The 16,104-nt window shown below is 43.4% G+C and overlaps 1 protein-coding gene across 1 annotated transcript; it reads right to left on the reverse strand.

Annotated features, from left to right (window-relative positions):
- Positions 1-943: 943 nt before the first annotated feature.
- On the reverse strand, positions 944-4,655 carry LOC306820346 (uromodulin-like; the record flags this gene model as incomplete). The annotated part of the gene is made up of 4 exons (XM_079338165.1): positions 4,575-4,655; positions 3,461-4,246; positions 2,986-3,313; positions 944-986 (listed from the first exon to the last, which is right to left on the reverse strand). Exons 1-4 carry the CDS (start codon positions 4,648-4,650, stop codon positions 944-946), a joined length of 1,233 nt encoding a protein of 410 aa, XP_079194291.1. The 5' UTR covers positions 4,651-4,655.
- Between the last annotated feature and the right edge of the window lie 11,449 nt (positions 4,656-16,104).

Raw genomic sequence — 16,104 nt, forward strand, 5'->3', positions numbered from 1 at the left:
ATGAGAGACATGGCTGAGAAGTTTAACATTGAAGTGAAAACAACTGCAGCGTACAGCCCATGGAGCAATGGCCTATTGGAAAGGCACAATCAGACACTCACTGAAATCTTACTAAAAGTAAAAAAGGACAATGCATGTGACTGGAAGACAGCCCTAGATTGGGCTTTGATAGCAAAAAACTCTTTGCACAATCTACATGGTTACAGTCCTTACCAAGAACCCAAATCTGCCTTCAGTGCTCACTGATAAACCCCCAGCTCTACAGGGCACCAACATGAGCACGTGGATATCCCAGAACATCACAGTTTTACATGCTGCCAGGAAGGCATTTGCAGAGGCTGAATGCTCTGAGAGGATCAGAAGAGCACTTCGTAAACAACTGCGGCCCACTGATGATCGATATGAAACAGGGGACAAAGTCTACTACAAGCGGGTGGATTGTACTGAATGGACGGGTCCTGGTGTAGTCATCGGCCAAGATGGAGCAGTAATATTTGTCAGGCACGGAGGCACCTATGTTCGTGTACATCACTCCAGGCTTCGAAAGGTAGATGATCACCAAACAATGCTTGGGGAAGTGGATAATCAGATGGAGGTAACTGAAACTCACAACACCTTACCTGAAACTGACCCAATTGACGACTTTGACACTGACAATGAAATTCAAGAAGTACCGACTGCAAATGGTGACTCCCTTCATACAGCAGTAGAGTCTAGAGGGGACGAGCATGGTAGCTGTTCTGGTACAACACAAACACACCCAATTGAGACTTTGGAAAGCCTGCAGCTGAAACCTGGACATGTGATTACCTTCACAGACAATGATACTGGTCAAACACACACTGGGAAAATCCTCAGCCGGGCAGGAAAGGCAACAGGTAAACACAAATACTGGTACAATCTATAGTACACAGGGCCTGAAGAAATTGCAAAAACAACAGCCTCAGTTAACCTGGGACAAGTGAATGATCTTCAGGTAGTTACCGCTGAACAAGCACAATCATGCACAACATGACAGCCACAAAGATGAAATACTCATTGTGAACGATGACATTTTCATACAGGCCAAACATGCTGAGCTCAACAACTGGAAGAAGAATGAAGTCTTTGAAGAGGTGAAAGATGAGGGACAGAAATGTATCTCTACAAGGTGGGTTTGCACCCTCTAGGAAACATCTGATGGTGTTGTACCAAAAGCTAGGTTAGTTGATAAGAGGCTTTGAAGAAATAACCACTCAAGAACTCAAAAAAGACTCTCCTACCTGTGCCTCAGAGGCTCTAAAAATGATAATGGCTGTCATATGCCAAAATAAGTGGCCACTGAACTCCATGGACATTAAAGCGGCCTTTCTACAAGGTACAGAGTTGCCTCGAAATGTGTACATCAAGCCTCTCCAAGAAGCCCAGAGGCAAGGCCGTCTTTGGAAGTTAAAGAAGTGTGTTTATGGTCTCGCAGATGCTTCTCTGTATTGGTATAACAGAGTTAAAGACACTGTGCAGAAGCTGGGAGCCACTGTGTCAAAAGTTGATCCAGCAGTGTTCTATTGGCTGGATGACTCCTGCAATGTGATTGGGACTCTTGCTTGTCATGTGGATGATTTCATTTGGGGGGGTACAAAGACATTCTCAACAACAGTCATCCCTCACTTGAAAGCTGTTTTCCAGGTTGGACATGAAGAACACACCATCTTCAGCTACATTGGGATGGAGATTCACTCTCTTAAGGATGAGATACAGGTTCAACAAAGTATGTACATAAAAAATCTGCAGCCCATTCATGTGGACCCCACCAGAGCAACAGAGAGAGAGGAACCTTTAACAGAAACTGAAACTGAGATGCTCAAGTCAAAGATTGGTCAAATATTGTGGGTAGCAATGCAGAGCAGACCCAATGTTTTGTGTGACATTTCCCTGCTGGCATCTGGTACGAAACATGCCACCATTCAAACCCTGCACAGTGCAAACAAACTAATCAGAAAACTGAAATCACAAGACGTGACCTTGAGGTTTCAGCACCTTGGAAGAGACAGCTCCCTTAAACTGGTGGTGTTTAGTGATTCCTCAATGGGCAACCTCCCTGATGGAGGCACTCAAGGCGGACACCTCATCATGCTGATGGGAGAGAATGGAAAATTCTACCCTTTATGTTGGCAATCAAAAAGAATCAGGAGAGTTGTCCGCAGTACTTTAGCAGGAGAGACTTTAGCACTTGCAGATGGCATTGACAGTGCAGTTTTCCTTGCCACTCTTTTCTCAGAGCTTACCACAGGTGATCACAAACGGAAACACTTGCCTATTGTGAGTATAACAGATAATTACTCTCTTCTGGATGCCGTAAAATCTACCAAATCAGTCACTGAGAAGAGACTCCGCCTCGAAATCAGCAGCATCAAGGAGCTCATCCACTCCAGCAGGTCATATGGTCCACTACGAAGGAGCAGCTTGCTGACTGTTTAACAAAAAAGGGGACCTCTGCACTCATTCTGCTGAAAGCTCTCAGCGAAGGTGTATGGCGACTTCCAGGCTAAATGGACTACAAAGAAGGAGCTTTTTCCACATACAAACAGTGTTGCTAAAGTTGCAACTATAAAGCTGTGTTCATCTGTTAACAGTTTAGGAAATAGAAATACTTAGTTCCTTTCAAGTGTTTTAGACTTTTTCTTTAAAGAGAAAGGGGAGTTTGTTAAGTCTATGTTATATACTATTACTATTTCAGAAAGACTATGACTCCTAAAGGTTGAAGAGCTTGTTGATAAGAGTTGCATCAAACTAATATTTTATATTTCTCTATCAGATTATTGATTACTTAACTCCTCTCTGTTCAATATAACGTCATAGCGAGCTTCTGACAGATGATAACAATTATATTTACTTTCACAGATGACCCCAGCACCTTCAATGTTTGAACAGTTTGTGGATCCAAACCCATTGTGCCTGCACTCTCCAAGCTTTGATTCGTTGCCTGTGCACGAGACATCATCCAACCGGATGGGTCCAATGCCCTGACCAAAATAGGCAAATGATGGTGCTGACAGAGCCCTGCCACAGCCCATCTGTCTGCACACCACCTGAGCATTAAGTAGGTTCCAGATATCATCACACACCGTCCCCCACTGTCCACGGTGGAAGATCTCCACTCTGCCAGAGCAGGACTGGTTCCCTCCGTTCACCAGGCGGACCTCACCCTCAACTGCTGAGCTGTTGTTCCTTGTTGTGGTGGAGGTGATGTCAGCTGTCACCTGATTGGATGCAGAGGTCGCTGTACTTGGATCAGGTGTGGTTGAAGAATCTTCAGTAGTTATTCCGTTCACCTCTGGTTACAATGAAAATAGTGAGATACTGTTGTTGAACTAAAGAACATTTTTAATCAGAATTAATAACAACAGGACAATAATTTCTTTTTTTAAATAACTGAATTAGATGAGAATCTTTTTTTACAGAGTTACAAATGGAACAATACCTGCACAGTAAGCAAGGTTACAATTGACTGGTGCCACAAGTTTGTAGACGTAGTAGTTTCCATAGCAGAGCTTGACATGGATGGTGTGTGAAGGGAAACTGCAGCAGCCGTTCCTCCAGGAACCACACACAGTGCGATTCACAATCTGACCTGACCGTGTGGGATGAGGGGCTGTTATCCACAGAGGAGCATGGGTTCCACACCGGTTTCGAGCAACACACCTCTCTGGAATATGAGCACTGGTTTGTCCCAGAAACAGCCGATACCAGCCTTGCCAGTTAACGTCTTGATCACAGTGTGGGTTCTGGGTGGATGTGTTATTCGTTGAGCGCCATTCGTCATTCAGCTCAGTGTACTCCTGGCAGGGGTCAGCACACTGGAGACTCCCATTAATTCTGATACAGTCCATGCCTGAAGGACACATAGTGGAGCCACAGCTGAACTGGACAGACTGCGAGGAGGGACCTGATCTGGAGCTGGGGGAAGGCTCAAAGCATAAGAAAGAGCCTGGAGTGTTTCTGCAAACCTGAAGTGGTTTGCATGGTGAGTCTGTTAGAGAGCACTCGTCTGTGTCCACACAGCCCATGTCTGGTGACCAATGATAACCTTCTGGACAGCAAGAAGAGTCACTGCAGAGTTTTTTATTGTAGCACATGAGGCCATCACCGACAAAACCTTCGTTGCAGACACAAGAGAGCGCCTGGCTTGAGAAAGTGTCGCCTCTTTCTTTAGACTCAAAACAGGCAGCTTCATGGTGACATGAATCACAGCTGATGACAAGCGTTCCTGTGCAGAGTACAAGAAAAGTTTGATGCGTGATGCAGCTTATTTTAAAAGCTTATTTTAATTTAAAAAGTAACTCTATAACATGAATGTGGCACTTTTTTATGCTGAAATCTCACCAGAGAATAGTGCATCTGAAAAACATACAAATGTGATACTGACATCCTTAGAATATCATTAAAATTAAATGTGTGACAGACAACAACTGTTGGTGCAGAAGAATTGAACTAATGTATGACAGCTAAAAATCATCACTGGGGTTGTCAAGTACAATACTAAAAAAAACAATTAGAAGAAATGACACATTATAAAATGAAGCCAGACTGTTTACCTGATGTTATTGCAGTAAAAAACTGTAAAAGCAGGAGTAATAACACACCCCTAGGCACCGTCATTATTGCCAACATCCACGATATCAACTTTCTGAAAAAGAAAAAAAGACAAGTCTGCAACTACATTTCCAATTAAATGCATAACATTCATTACTCTACCCGTCTTTGAGCAAACCTTGGAGCGACTGCGGAGTCCAGGACCTAGTTGAAGCTGAAGATCTTTCAGTGAGTGTGAGAATTTATACCCCTCTGTGTGTGACCATTTTTGTCCTTGGGTCATTTAACCACATGAATGTCTAATTGACTGTTATAAAATGCTGCTCAACTTGATAGGCAAGTTTTTAGATACTGGATCAGAGAATAGACTGTTTATACAAAGGAATCCGAGCAGACCAGTTGAGCATGACTCAAGCAGTTTTGTTTGTTTCCAAGGATTCAGAAATATATGCCTTCAACTACGAGTGCATATGAGGCTGTTTATTGAACATGTTAAGGAAAATAGATTGTTAAAATGTGAGTTTGGCTATTACCGTGCTGCTATCTCTGTAAGATCTGTAAGGTCCACCAGAATAGCTTCCATTCACATTGCACTGTACCTTTTCGCTGTTCAGCCTTTACACAATGGAATACTATTCCAGGCAATGTGAAAAACCTGTTAGTCATTTGGTAGCTTCAAAGCTAATCTAAAAAAATCACCTAAAAAACTCTCAAGAATGCACTCACTAATTTTGTCAGTCATTTACTCTTTTATCATTTTTCGTCTAACAAATTTTTCTTTAATCTCCTTATGGGGCTGATAAGGTGTGTGTGTGTGTGTGTGTGTGTCTGCAAGGGACATTTCATGTACATATTGCTATTTGTTACTTGCTGTATAATGTATCTTTTTATGTATGTTGTTTTGTTACCCGCAGTGTAAATTAGCCTAAGGCTAACTCTGATGCAATGCATCAAATGGTTTAATTTAATCCCTTACAAAAAATCTCAAGGTAAATTCTGTTCAACAGTCATGGTATTTTCCATGATGTGTTAGCATCAAGTTAATGTGGTAGACTCCAAACAGGTAGCTCTTGAATGCACCCTCACCTGTCCCCTCCCCCCGCTCACTAATCAGGACAGCATATTACCTGGATGACTGATACATGGATTGCGTTCGGATTGTCCCTCCTATCCACTTTCACTCGCATTTTTTCCTTAACCCCGGAAGCAGTTAAGTGATAAGAGCCGTTCGAATTCTCTAACAGTTAAGGAAAGGTGACTCAATGCTTCCTTTATAACCTCCTTTAGCATAGGAAACACTGGAAGAAGAATTACTCTGCCAGATAATTCCGTCTTGTTCGTTCTCACTGGTGGGTCTCCCGTTTTTGTTCTACTCATCGGAGTTCCCTGTCGTCGAGATCTTCATGTCATGGTTTGGTTTTGTTTCTGTATTTAATCTTGTTTTAGTTTTCATTATTTCCCTCGTGTTCTGTGTATGCATGATTCCTAGTGTGGTTTACTTTAGTCTTCAGTGTGTTTCCCTGTGTCCTCCTATGTTACCTGTAAGTTTATTTCCTGTGTTGTGTTTTAAGTGTAGTCTTCAGTGTTTCCTGTTTTATTTTGTATATCTGGTTTTAGGTGGTGTCAGTGTTGGGTTTTACTTTGTACTTGTCCTCAGTGTTATGGTCCTGTGTTCTTTGTTCCTTGTGTTTCCCGCCTTTGTGATTGGCTGACTCATATCCTCCCTGACTGGACGAGAGTATTTTTTGAGTCAAGCCCTCCACAGCAGCCTAAACCTCAGTCCAGGCTTCGGCCTCATGGTGCCTCAGAGCCTCTGCTTCCTGTACCTGTTCCGGCAGAGTGCCGTCTGCTTCCTGTACCTGTTCCGGCAGAGCGCCGTCTGCTTCCTGTTCCTGTTCTGATAAATAATAAATACATAAATTTATTGATTTTTCATAATTAATAATTTTTATTAATTTCCATAATTAATAAAATTGTTCCTGGTAAGCCAGGTGGTGCCCCTTTTTCTTACGAGGTGTGTTAATCTATTTAACACGTAATATTTCCGCAACATTACACTTGTGGTTCAGTGTCATGCTCAAACATAACTGCCAGACACTTCCAAAGACTCTGCATATATTGAAAAGACTTTACCATTATCAGGGTCATGCCACATTGACCCACCTAGACTAATCTGTGACGTCAAGAACCCTGGAGCGAACAACAACTCTCCCAGACATCCTTGCAGATATCAGGAAGAGCTGACAACTCTCTCCGCTGTCCTTGGTGTCTAGATAAAGCTGAGCTCTGACTGACAAATACACTCATAACTATGTTTACATGTTCTACATCAATTAAAATCAATCAATAAATCAATAATAACAATCATAACACTTCATCAATTAACAAGAAACTTTTTTAAAAAAATTGAATGTCCTCATCCAGTGGAAACGCAATGTCCATTGTCATTTGAAACGCAACCGCATTGTCCATGATTTCCTGATTATTTTCTTCACCCAATGTACTTTACGCACAGTGAAATAGGGCGTTGAACTACCTTGGGGTTTCCTCCCACGTCGTCCCGATTCCAGTCTTTTTTTTCTTCTTTTTTCTTCAAAACAACATATTCTTTTATTCAAAATACACAATTAATTTCTTATCAATCAAAAAATAAAACATTTAGTTAATATTAAATGTGTCTAAAATAAATCAAAACTTAAAATCAAATCTTCAACAAAACCTTTAACCCTAAATTTACATGTTGAACCTGAAACAGGCTCTCTCTGTCCTCCCTGTTGTTAACTGCCACACATATCAATCTTTACTCATACAGTGAAACATCATCTTCAATATCAGGGTAAAATGGGGGAACCCACTCTTCACAAATGTAAGGCCTTTGTTCTTGATTAACTGGTTTGAGTTCAATAACAGTCTGAGATGCCTGGCTAACTGTTATGTTTTGGTTTTGTGGGCCTACACGTGTGTTTGTTTTGGTTTTTCCCCTGTCTGTCACTCCCTCTGTGCGCTCCCCGCTCTTCCCTAATTACTCATTGCTTGCAGGTTAGGGCACAGGTGTTGCCCATGCAATCAACGCAGTATTTAAGCCGGCTCCCTACACACTGCCGGCGCCAGACTATTGTTGTTCATCCGTGGTTCGTATCCTCCGTGTCTTTATCCGAAATTCAATGCTCTGTAATTGCTTGCTTGATTCCCTGTCGTGTATTTTGACCCCTTCGTGTTTTTTCTCCCTCTCGCCCAGTTCCCAGTCCTGCCCGTCCTGTTTCCTGTGCGTCTCACCGTTCGTCGTCGTCTGGCTTCATCACGCGTGTTTTTCGAGTCATATTATATTCCTTGCTTCACATAGTTGAGTGTCACATTTATATCCTGTACACATTTGAGTCACATTAGTTTATGCATCACATTAGTGTCACTTACATTTCATATTGTATTGTAGTTCACCGTGTCACATTGTTGTATAATAAATTATTGTTTTTGGTTAAATTGTCTCTGAGTTGTGCGTTTGGTTCCAGCTCATTCTGAATCGTAACAGAATAGTCTGGCCAAACATGGAACCAGCCGACCCAGAGACAGAAGTTAGTTTTTTGCTTAACGCCGTTTCTTCTCAGGGAGTTATGCTTGGCCATCACGATCAGACTCTCCGTGGGTTGTCAGAGTCACTTCATGTGATTTCCGCCAGTCTGAACCGGGTTGAAAATCAGCTGTTGGTTGCTCAGGCAGCTCCTGTCAATCACACTAACCCTGTTATCTCCGCCCCCAGCTCTGTCCAGCCTCGTGAGCCGTTTGTTCCTGCCCCGGAGAGGTTTTGTGGTATTCTTGGAGACTGTAAGTCATTCTTGTTTCAATGCACTCTCGTTTTCGAAACACAACCGTTAACGTATGCCGTGGACAAATCTAAAATCGCCTATGTACTAGGGTTACTTTCGAGCGGAGAGAGAGCATGGGGTACAGCTTATTGGAACAATCCACTCAATGATAATGTGCCTTTTAAGGTGTTTGCGGAAGTTATGACATCCGTTTTTGATCATCCGGTGGCGAATAAAGATTCGGGTAATAAACTGTTGAGTTTACGTCAGGGTGCCCTCAGTGTAGCGGAATTTTCTATTGAATTTCAAACACTGGCCATGGAACTGGGGTGGGACGATCAAGCCTTGCAGGGAATTTTCTTGAAGGGATTAAATGAGACGGTCAAAGACGGGTTAGTGGGACGCAATGAAACAAACAACCTACAAGAATTGATTACGATGGCGATTCGTATTGATAACCGCGTCCGGGAGAGACAACGGGAAAGAACTAAAAGCAGTTTCCCGTCAACTCATCAAGGGTCCAGGACCTAGTTGAAGCTGAAGATCTTTCAGTGAGTGTGAGAATTTATACCCCTCTGTGTGTGACCATTTTTGTCCTTGGGTCATTTAACCACATGAATGCCTAATTGACTGTTATAAAATGCTGCTCAACTTGATAGGCAAGTTTTTAGATACTGGATCAGAGAATAGACTGTTTATACAAAGGAATCCGAGCAGACCAGTTGAGCATGACTCAAGCAGTTTTTTTGTTTGTTTCCAAGGATTCAGAAATATATGCCTTCAACTACGAGTGCATATGAGGCTGTTTATTGAACATGTTAAGGAAAATAGATTGTTAAAATGTGAGTTTGGCTATTACCGTGCTGCTATCTCTGTAAGATCTGTAAGGTCCACCAGAATAGCTTCCATTCACATTGCACTGTACCTTTTCGCTGTTCAGCCTTTACACAATGGAATACTATTCCAGGCAATGTGAAAAACCTGTTAGTCATTTGGTAGCTTCAAAGCTAATCTAAAAAAATCACCTAAAAAACTCTCAAGAATGCACTCACTAATTTTGTCAGTCATTTACTCTTATCATTTTTCGTCTAACAAATTTTTCTTTAATCTCCTTATGGGGCTGATAAGGTGTGTGTGTGTCTGCAAGGGACATTTCATGTACCGTAAATTCCGTACTATTGAGCGCACCTGGATATAAGCCGCACCGGCTAAAAATAAGTAAATAAATGTATTTGTACATATATAAGCCGCACTTGATTATAAGCCGCAGGTGTCCACGCCATAACAAGAGCTATTTACACAGACGTAGGCTACCGGTAACATCCGCAAATACTGTAGCGTCCGTACGGACGTTAAAGGACGTTCAAATAATAACTTTTAATAACCCGATCACTGTCGGCCGTGACCACGCCGTTTACAGCGGAGAACAAAACCATAACTTGCTGTAACAATCCAACTCTCTCCCCCAGCGTTCTCTCATACAGCCACTCAACACGTTCTCGCTGGTGCATTCACTGACTCTCCACATAATCGGAATTATGAACACATTATCAACTACTGACTTTACAACATGAACCGTTACAATACGAAGCCTAGCCGACGGTGTCTGTAACACGGCTGATGAAAAAGATGACCGTAATATATTTCACAAGAAAAAGTCCATCCATTCACTGCCTCAGAATGACTTCATTACTCACTTCCTCAGTCTCTGTTGTCGCTGTCAGTGTCATCTTAACGTGCAGCAGCTCTGTTAGCTTCTTTGACAGCCAGGTCGATCGCCTTTAACTTGAAAGCTGCATCATATGTATTTATCCGTGTGTTTTCCATCATGAGGGTGCGTGCATGAAGCGCAAAATGACTGATATTAAGATCCGACGTGACGAAGTCAAATGTTTTTGCGGCAGAAGCTCATTGTCCCCCATAAAAAATCCATGCATTAGCCGCACCGGAGTAGAAGCCGCAGTGCTCGAAGTGTGAGAAAAAAGTAGCAGCTTATAGTCCGGAATTTACGGTACATATTGCTATTTGTTACTTGCTGTATAATGTATCTTTTTATGTATGTTGTTTTGTTACGATGGCGATTCGTATTGATAACCGCGTCCGGGAGAGACAACGGGAAAGAACTAAAAGCAGTTTCCCGTCAACTCATCAAGGGGAGGTTTTCGGTCGAGCAGGGGTTGATAAGCAACGTGCATCCTCGTTCTTCCAGATGGAACCACCTTGCACCGCAGTTCAGGGGGATGAACCTATGCAGTTGGGTCGGAGCCGATTAACTCCAGCGGAACGTAATAGACGGTTCTCATTAAGACTCTGCATTTATTGCGGTGAGGGCGGACAACGGTTGATAAATTGCCCTGTTCGTTTAAACTTGCCAGCTCATCAGTAGCAGCAGGGGTGCTGGTGAGCAGGGCTGAGATAATAAATTCCCCTCGTAAAAGGCTGAATTTGGAAGCCAGCTTTTTAGTTAATGGTGAACCCGTTACCGTGCTTGCCTTGGTGGATTCTGGGGCCGATTCTAATTTCATAGACTCAGAATTAGTGAAACAGGCTGAGATATTGAGTTACCCCACAGCGAGTCCTCTTAAAGTTGACGCTTTAAATGGTCTACTAATTGCTCACATTGAGTCCGAGACATCACCATTACCCCTAACAGTGGCGGGTAATCACAAAGAGGAGATCACGTTTAACATTATGCCATCATCTCACGCCCCCATAGTGTTAGGTCTTCCTTGGCTTCAGCGCCATAATCCGATGATTGATTGGTCCGCGGGTCGGATCACAGGGTGGAGTGACTATTGTCATGCTAATTGTCTTTCTTCGGCTATCTCCTCGTGTAAATTAGCTCCTCGTGCTCACCCGATTGCTTCCACGGATTTATCTGCAGTACCTCCTGTTTACCACAACCTCAGTGAAGTCTTCAGTAAAGAAAGGGCGCTGTCATTACCCCCTCACAGACCGTACGATTGTGCCATTGATTTGCTTCCGGGGGCTCCTTTACCGTCTAGTCGCTTATTCAACCTTTCCAATCCTGAAAAATTAGCCATGGAAAAGTACATTACAGAGTCACTGAATTCTGGGATTATCCGGCCTTCTTCCTCGCCACTCGGTGCCGGATTCTTTTTTGTGGACAAAAAAGACAAATCGTTGCGGCCTTGTATTGACTTTAGAGGGTTGAACAACATTACCGTCAAGAATAAGTACCCTCTGCCACTCATTAGTTCAGCGTTCGAACCACTTCATGGAGCTACAGTGTTTACGAAACTCGACTTACGTAACGCTTACCACCTAGTCCGCATCAGAGAGGGGGACGAATGGAAAACGGCTTTCAACACTCACCTTGGACATTTTGAATATCTGGTGATGCCGTTCGGACTAACCAATGCCCCTGCTATCTTTCAAGCGCTTATCAATGATGTTCTCAGGGATTTTTTGAACCACTCGGTTTTTGTCTATTTGGACGATATCCTGATTTTTTTCCAAAACCATCGACGAGCACATAGTCATGGTTAAAAAGGTGCTCCAGAGACTACTGGAGAATAGACTTTTCGTAAAGGCGGAGAAATGTATCTTTCATGCTGCATCAGTCTCTTTTTTGGGCTACATCCTAGAGAGCGGACGAGTGAGGACGGACCCGGCGAAAGTGAAGGCAGTGCTGGAATGGGACATCCCTACATCAAGAAAACAACTGCAGAGATTCCTGGGTTTCGCCAACTTCTACCGTCGGTTTATCAGAAACTACAGTCAGGTTGTGGCACCACTCACAAGATTAACATCTCTCACTGTTCCTTTTGCTTGGTCACCAGCGGCGGAGAAGGCATTCGTAGATCTAAAGAGGAGATTCTCGTCGGCACCTATTCTGGTGCAACCGGATCCTACCAAGCAGTTCATCGTGGAGGTAGATGCGTCTGACATTGGGGTTGGGGCGGTACTATCTCAAAGGGATTCTAGTGATGAAAAGATTCATCCGTGTGCTTTCTTTTCCCGAAAGCTTTCTCAGGCCGAAAAAAACTATGATGTTGGCAACAAGGAGTTGTTGGCAGTCAAATTGGCACTGGAAGAATGGCGTCACTGGCTGGAGGGAGCACAGATGCCGTTTGTGGTCTGGTCAGACCATAAAAATCTATCGTACATACAGACGGCAAAAAGACTTAATTCCAGACAAGCCCGGTGGGCGTTGTTCTTTACGAGATTCAGTTTTACCGTTACCTACCGTCCAGGAAACAAAAACATTAAGCCTGATGCCTTATCCAGGCAATTCAACAAAGACAATGAGACTCCGGTGTTACCTGACACTATTCTGCCTCCATCATGCCTGGTGGCAACGGTTACTTGGGAGGTGGAGTCTATGGTTAGGGAGGCTCAGAGGGACCAGCCGGATCCGGGGGGGGGACCCTTAAACTGTTTGTTTGTTCCAGATGCTGTGCGTTCCCAGGTTCTCCAGTGGGGACATTCCTCTAAGTTGGTGTGTCACCCTGGGGTGGCCAGAACCACAGAGTTTATTAAGAGACGTTTCTGGTGGCCGACCATGGGAGTGGACATAAAGGACTTTGTTTTGGCGTGTACAGTTTGTGCGAGGAACAAGGCGTCTCATCGGCCTTCAGCGGGCCTGCTACATCCCCTTCCTGTTCCGGGACGTCCTTGGTCTCATGTTGCTCTGGATTTTATCACAGGACTTCTGGATTCGGAAGGTAACACGGTGGTTTTAACCATCGTGGATCGTTTTTGTAAGACTGCTCATTTTGTCGCCCTTCCTAAGCTGCCCTCTGCTTCCGAGACCGCTGAACTTATGACAGTTCATGTCTTTAGGTTGCATGGCATTCCTGTTGACATTGTTTCAGACAGAGGTCCACAATTCACATCACAGGTCTGGAGATCGTTCGTTCGTGCCTTGGGAGCCAAGGTCAGTCTGTCATCCGGGTATCACCCGCAATCAAATGGACAAACTGAGCGGGCCAACCAGGACTTGGAGGCCATGCTACGCTGCGTCTGTGCGCAGAGACCCCGGAGTTGGAGCCAACATTTAGCATGGGTTGAATACGCTCATAATTCGCTAACGTCATCCGCTACAGGTATGGCTCCATTCCTGTGTTCATTGGGTTACTTACCTCCATTGTTCCCCAGCCAGGAGGAGGAGATCTCCGTTCCGTCCGTCCAGAGTCATCTGCGGAGGATCCACAGAACCTGGAGGGAGGCTCGTGCGGCACTTATGAGGACCAAGGAACGGAACCAGAAGGTGGCTGACCGTCGCAGGATTCCAGCACCAGGTTATGTTGCTGGGCAGAAGGTGTGGTTGAACGCCAAAGACATTCCGCTTAGTGTGGAATCTAAAAAACTGGCCCCACGGTTCATTGGTCCTTACGAGATCGAAAGGATTGTTAACCCCTCAGCAGTTCGTCTCAGACTCCCTTCATCTCTTAAAATTCATCCTACTTTCCATGTCTCTCAGGTGAAACCAGTGGCCACAAGTGTTCTGAGCCCTCCGGCCGTCGCCCCTCCACCCCCCCCAGCTCATCGACGGCCATCCGGCCTTTACAGTCGACAGGATTATGGATGTTCGCCGCAGAGGTCGGGGGTTCCAGTTCCTAGTTAACTGGGTGGGGTACGGTCCGGAGGAGAGGAGCTGGATTTCCAGAAAACTTATTTTAGATCATTCTTTGATCCAGGATTTTTACAGACAGTACCCAGGAAAACCTGGAGGACCGCCAGGTGGCGGTCATTGAGGGGGGGGGGTACTGTTATGTTTTGGTTTTGTGGGCCTACATGTGTGTTTGTTTTGGTTTTTCCCCTGTCTGTCACTCCCTCTGTGTGCTCCCCGCTCTTCCCTAATTACTCATTGCTTGCAGGTTAGGGCACAGGTGTTGCCCATGCAATCAACGCAGTATTTAAGCCGGCTCCCTACACACTGCCGGCGCCAGACTATTGTTGTTCATCCGTGGTTCATATCCTCCGTGTCTTTATCCGAAATTCAGTGCTCTGTAATTGCTTGCTTGATTCCCTGTCGTGTATTTTGACCCCTTCGTGTTTTTTCTCCCTCTCGCCCAGTTCCCAGTCCTGCCCGTCCTGTTTCCTGTGCGTCTCACCGTTCGTCGTCGTCTGGCTTCATCACGCGTGTTTTTCGAGTCATATTATATTCCTTGCGTCACATAGTTGAGTGTCACATTTATATCCTGTACACATTTGAATCACATTAGTGTCACTTACATTTCATATTGTATTGTAGTTCACCGTGTCACATTGTTGTATAATAAATTATTGTTTTTGGTTAAATTGTCTCTGAGTTGTGCGTTTGGTTCCAGCTCATTCTGAATCGTAACACTAACAGGTTTAACAACACGTCGAAAAATGGCTTTAATTATAGTTACCAGACATTTTACTAAAATTAGAATCACCATTAAGGTAACCAAAAGAGGTGGTAGAAATTTGAACACCTTCACCCCAGGATCCAAACAATCCTTTAAAATCCCCAAATTGAAACCCATGTTTTTCATGCAGTTCTTTTATCCCTTGTGCAGTGTTGTGTACCATATTCATAACATCAGTAGTAGCATCCAAAATATAGAAACAACATTCAGTACCAATAACTTTACAGGTTCCCCCTTGTGCAGCTCGGAGGAGATCAAGAGCCATTCTATTTTGCATTACTACATTCTTGACCTCCTGAAGCTCTTTAAGTTCAGCAAGCATAGCTCTACTAGATGCGTTATAGTGATTTTCCAAAACTTTAGACAACGCTTTAATTTCCTGCTGAGACAAATAAACACCATGTGATGGCAAAAGGATGCTCGTTGCCTCCTGCAACCCAGAAATTTCTCTTTTCTGTCTGTACATTACTGAATGCAGTGCAGCTATTTCTTTTGACTCAACTTCTCTAATCATTGGAACTAAGTAGGCCAAATAACAGATCCCTTTTACATTTTGGGTTGGCAAGCAGCTATAAGCTCTATTACCACAGATCAAATACACCCTCAGGGAGAGGCTGCCGTTTTATGCTAACCTTTACAACTGACTTACAAGAACTCCGACCAAAATCTTGTTTGTTGCTGATACCTGGGTCATTCCGCCAAGAGTGCAATTTGCTCATCGTAACTCTTCAAAATTAAAATTAATTTTTCATTCCATTTCAATATAGAATTGAGTAATATACACATTTACTCATTCAAAATGAGTACTGGTCAATCTCAGGCTACTTTTGTTGCAACTGTCGAAAGTTTATTATCATTGCATTTTTTTCTCTGCTGTTACCAAAACACAAATGCCATTTTAAAACCATGTTTAAAGGAATATCAACCACATACATTGTTTTCCCTTAGAAAACAATGTATGTGGTTGATACATTTCGCTCATGTCTGTGATGACTCCAGGGTATAGATCACCATCATACTTAAGCAGCAATGCTCAATGGTCCCTGTAACTATGATTCACAGAACTGATCTCAGATGACAACAACTTTAGCCTATTTCATTTAAAATGCATACAATCATGTAAACTAATAATACTCATCCATTCATTATATTATTTCAATTCATTCATTCATTGTATTCTTTTAATTAACAGAAAAGGGCATCAGAAAGCACTAGCCTACTCATTGCTGTTACTCTATGTTTGAGTAACAGCAATGAGGGTAACAGCAATGAGTTTTTAGCATAAAATGACCAATTGTGTGAAATCTATCAACTCAGCATCCGTGCTAATAGCTTGAGTATATAGAGCACATTCTTAAGATTTAACT

This window comes from Symphodus melops (assembly GCF_947650265.1).
Source record: "Symphodus melops genome assembly, chromosome: 2".
NCBI classification, from domain to species: Eukaryota; Metazoa; Chordata; class Actinopteri; order Labriformes; family Labridae; genus Symphodus; species Symphodus melops.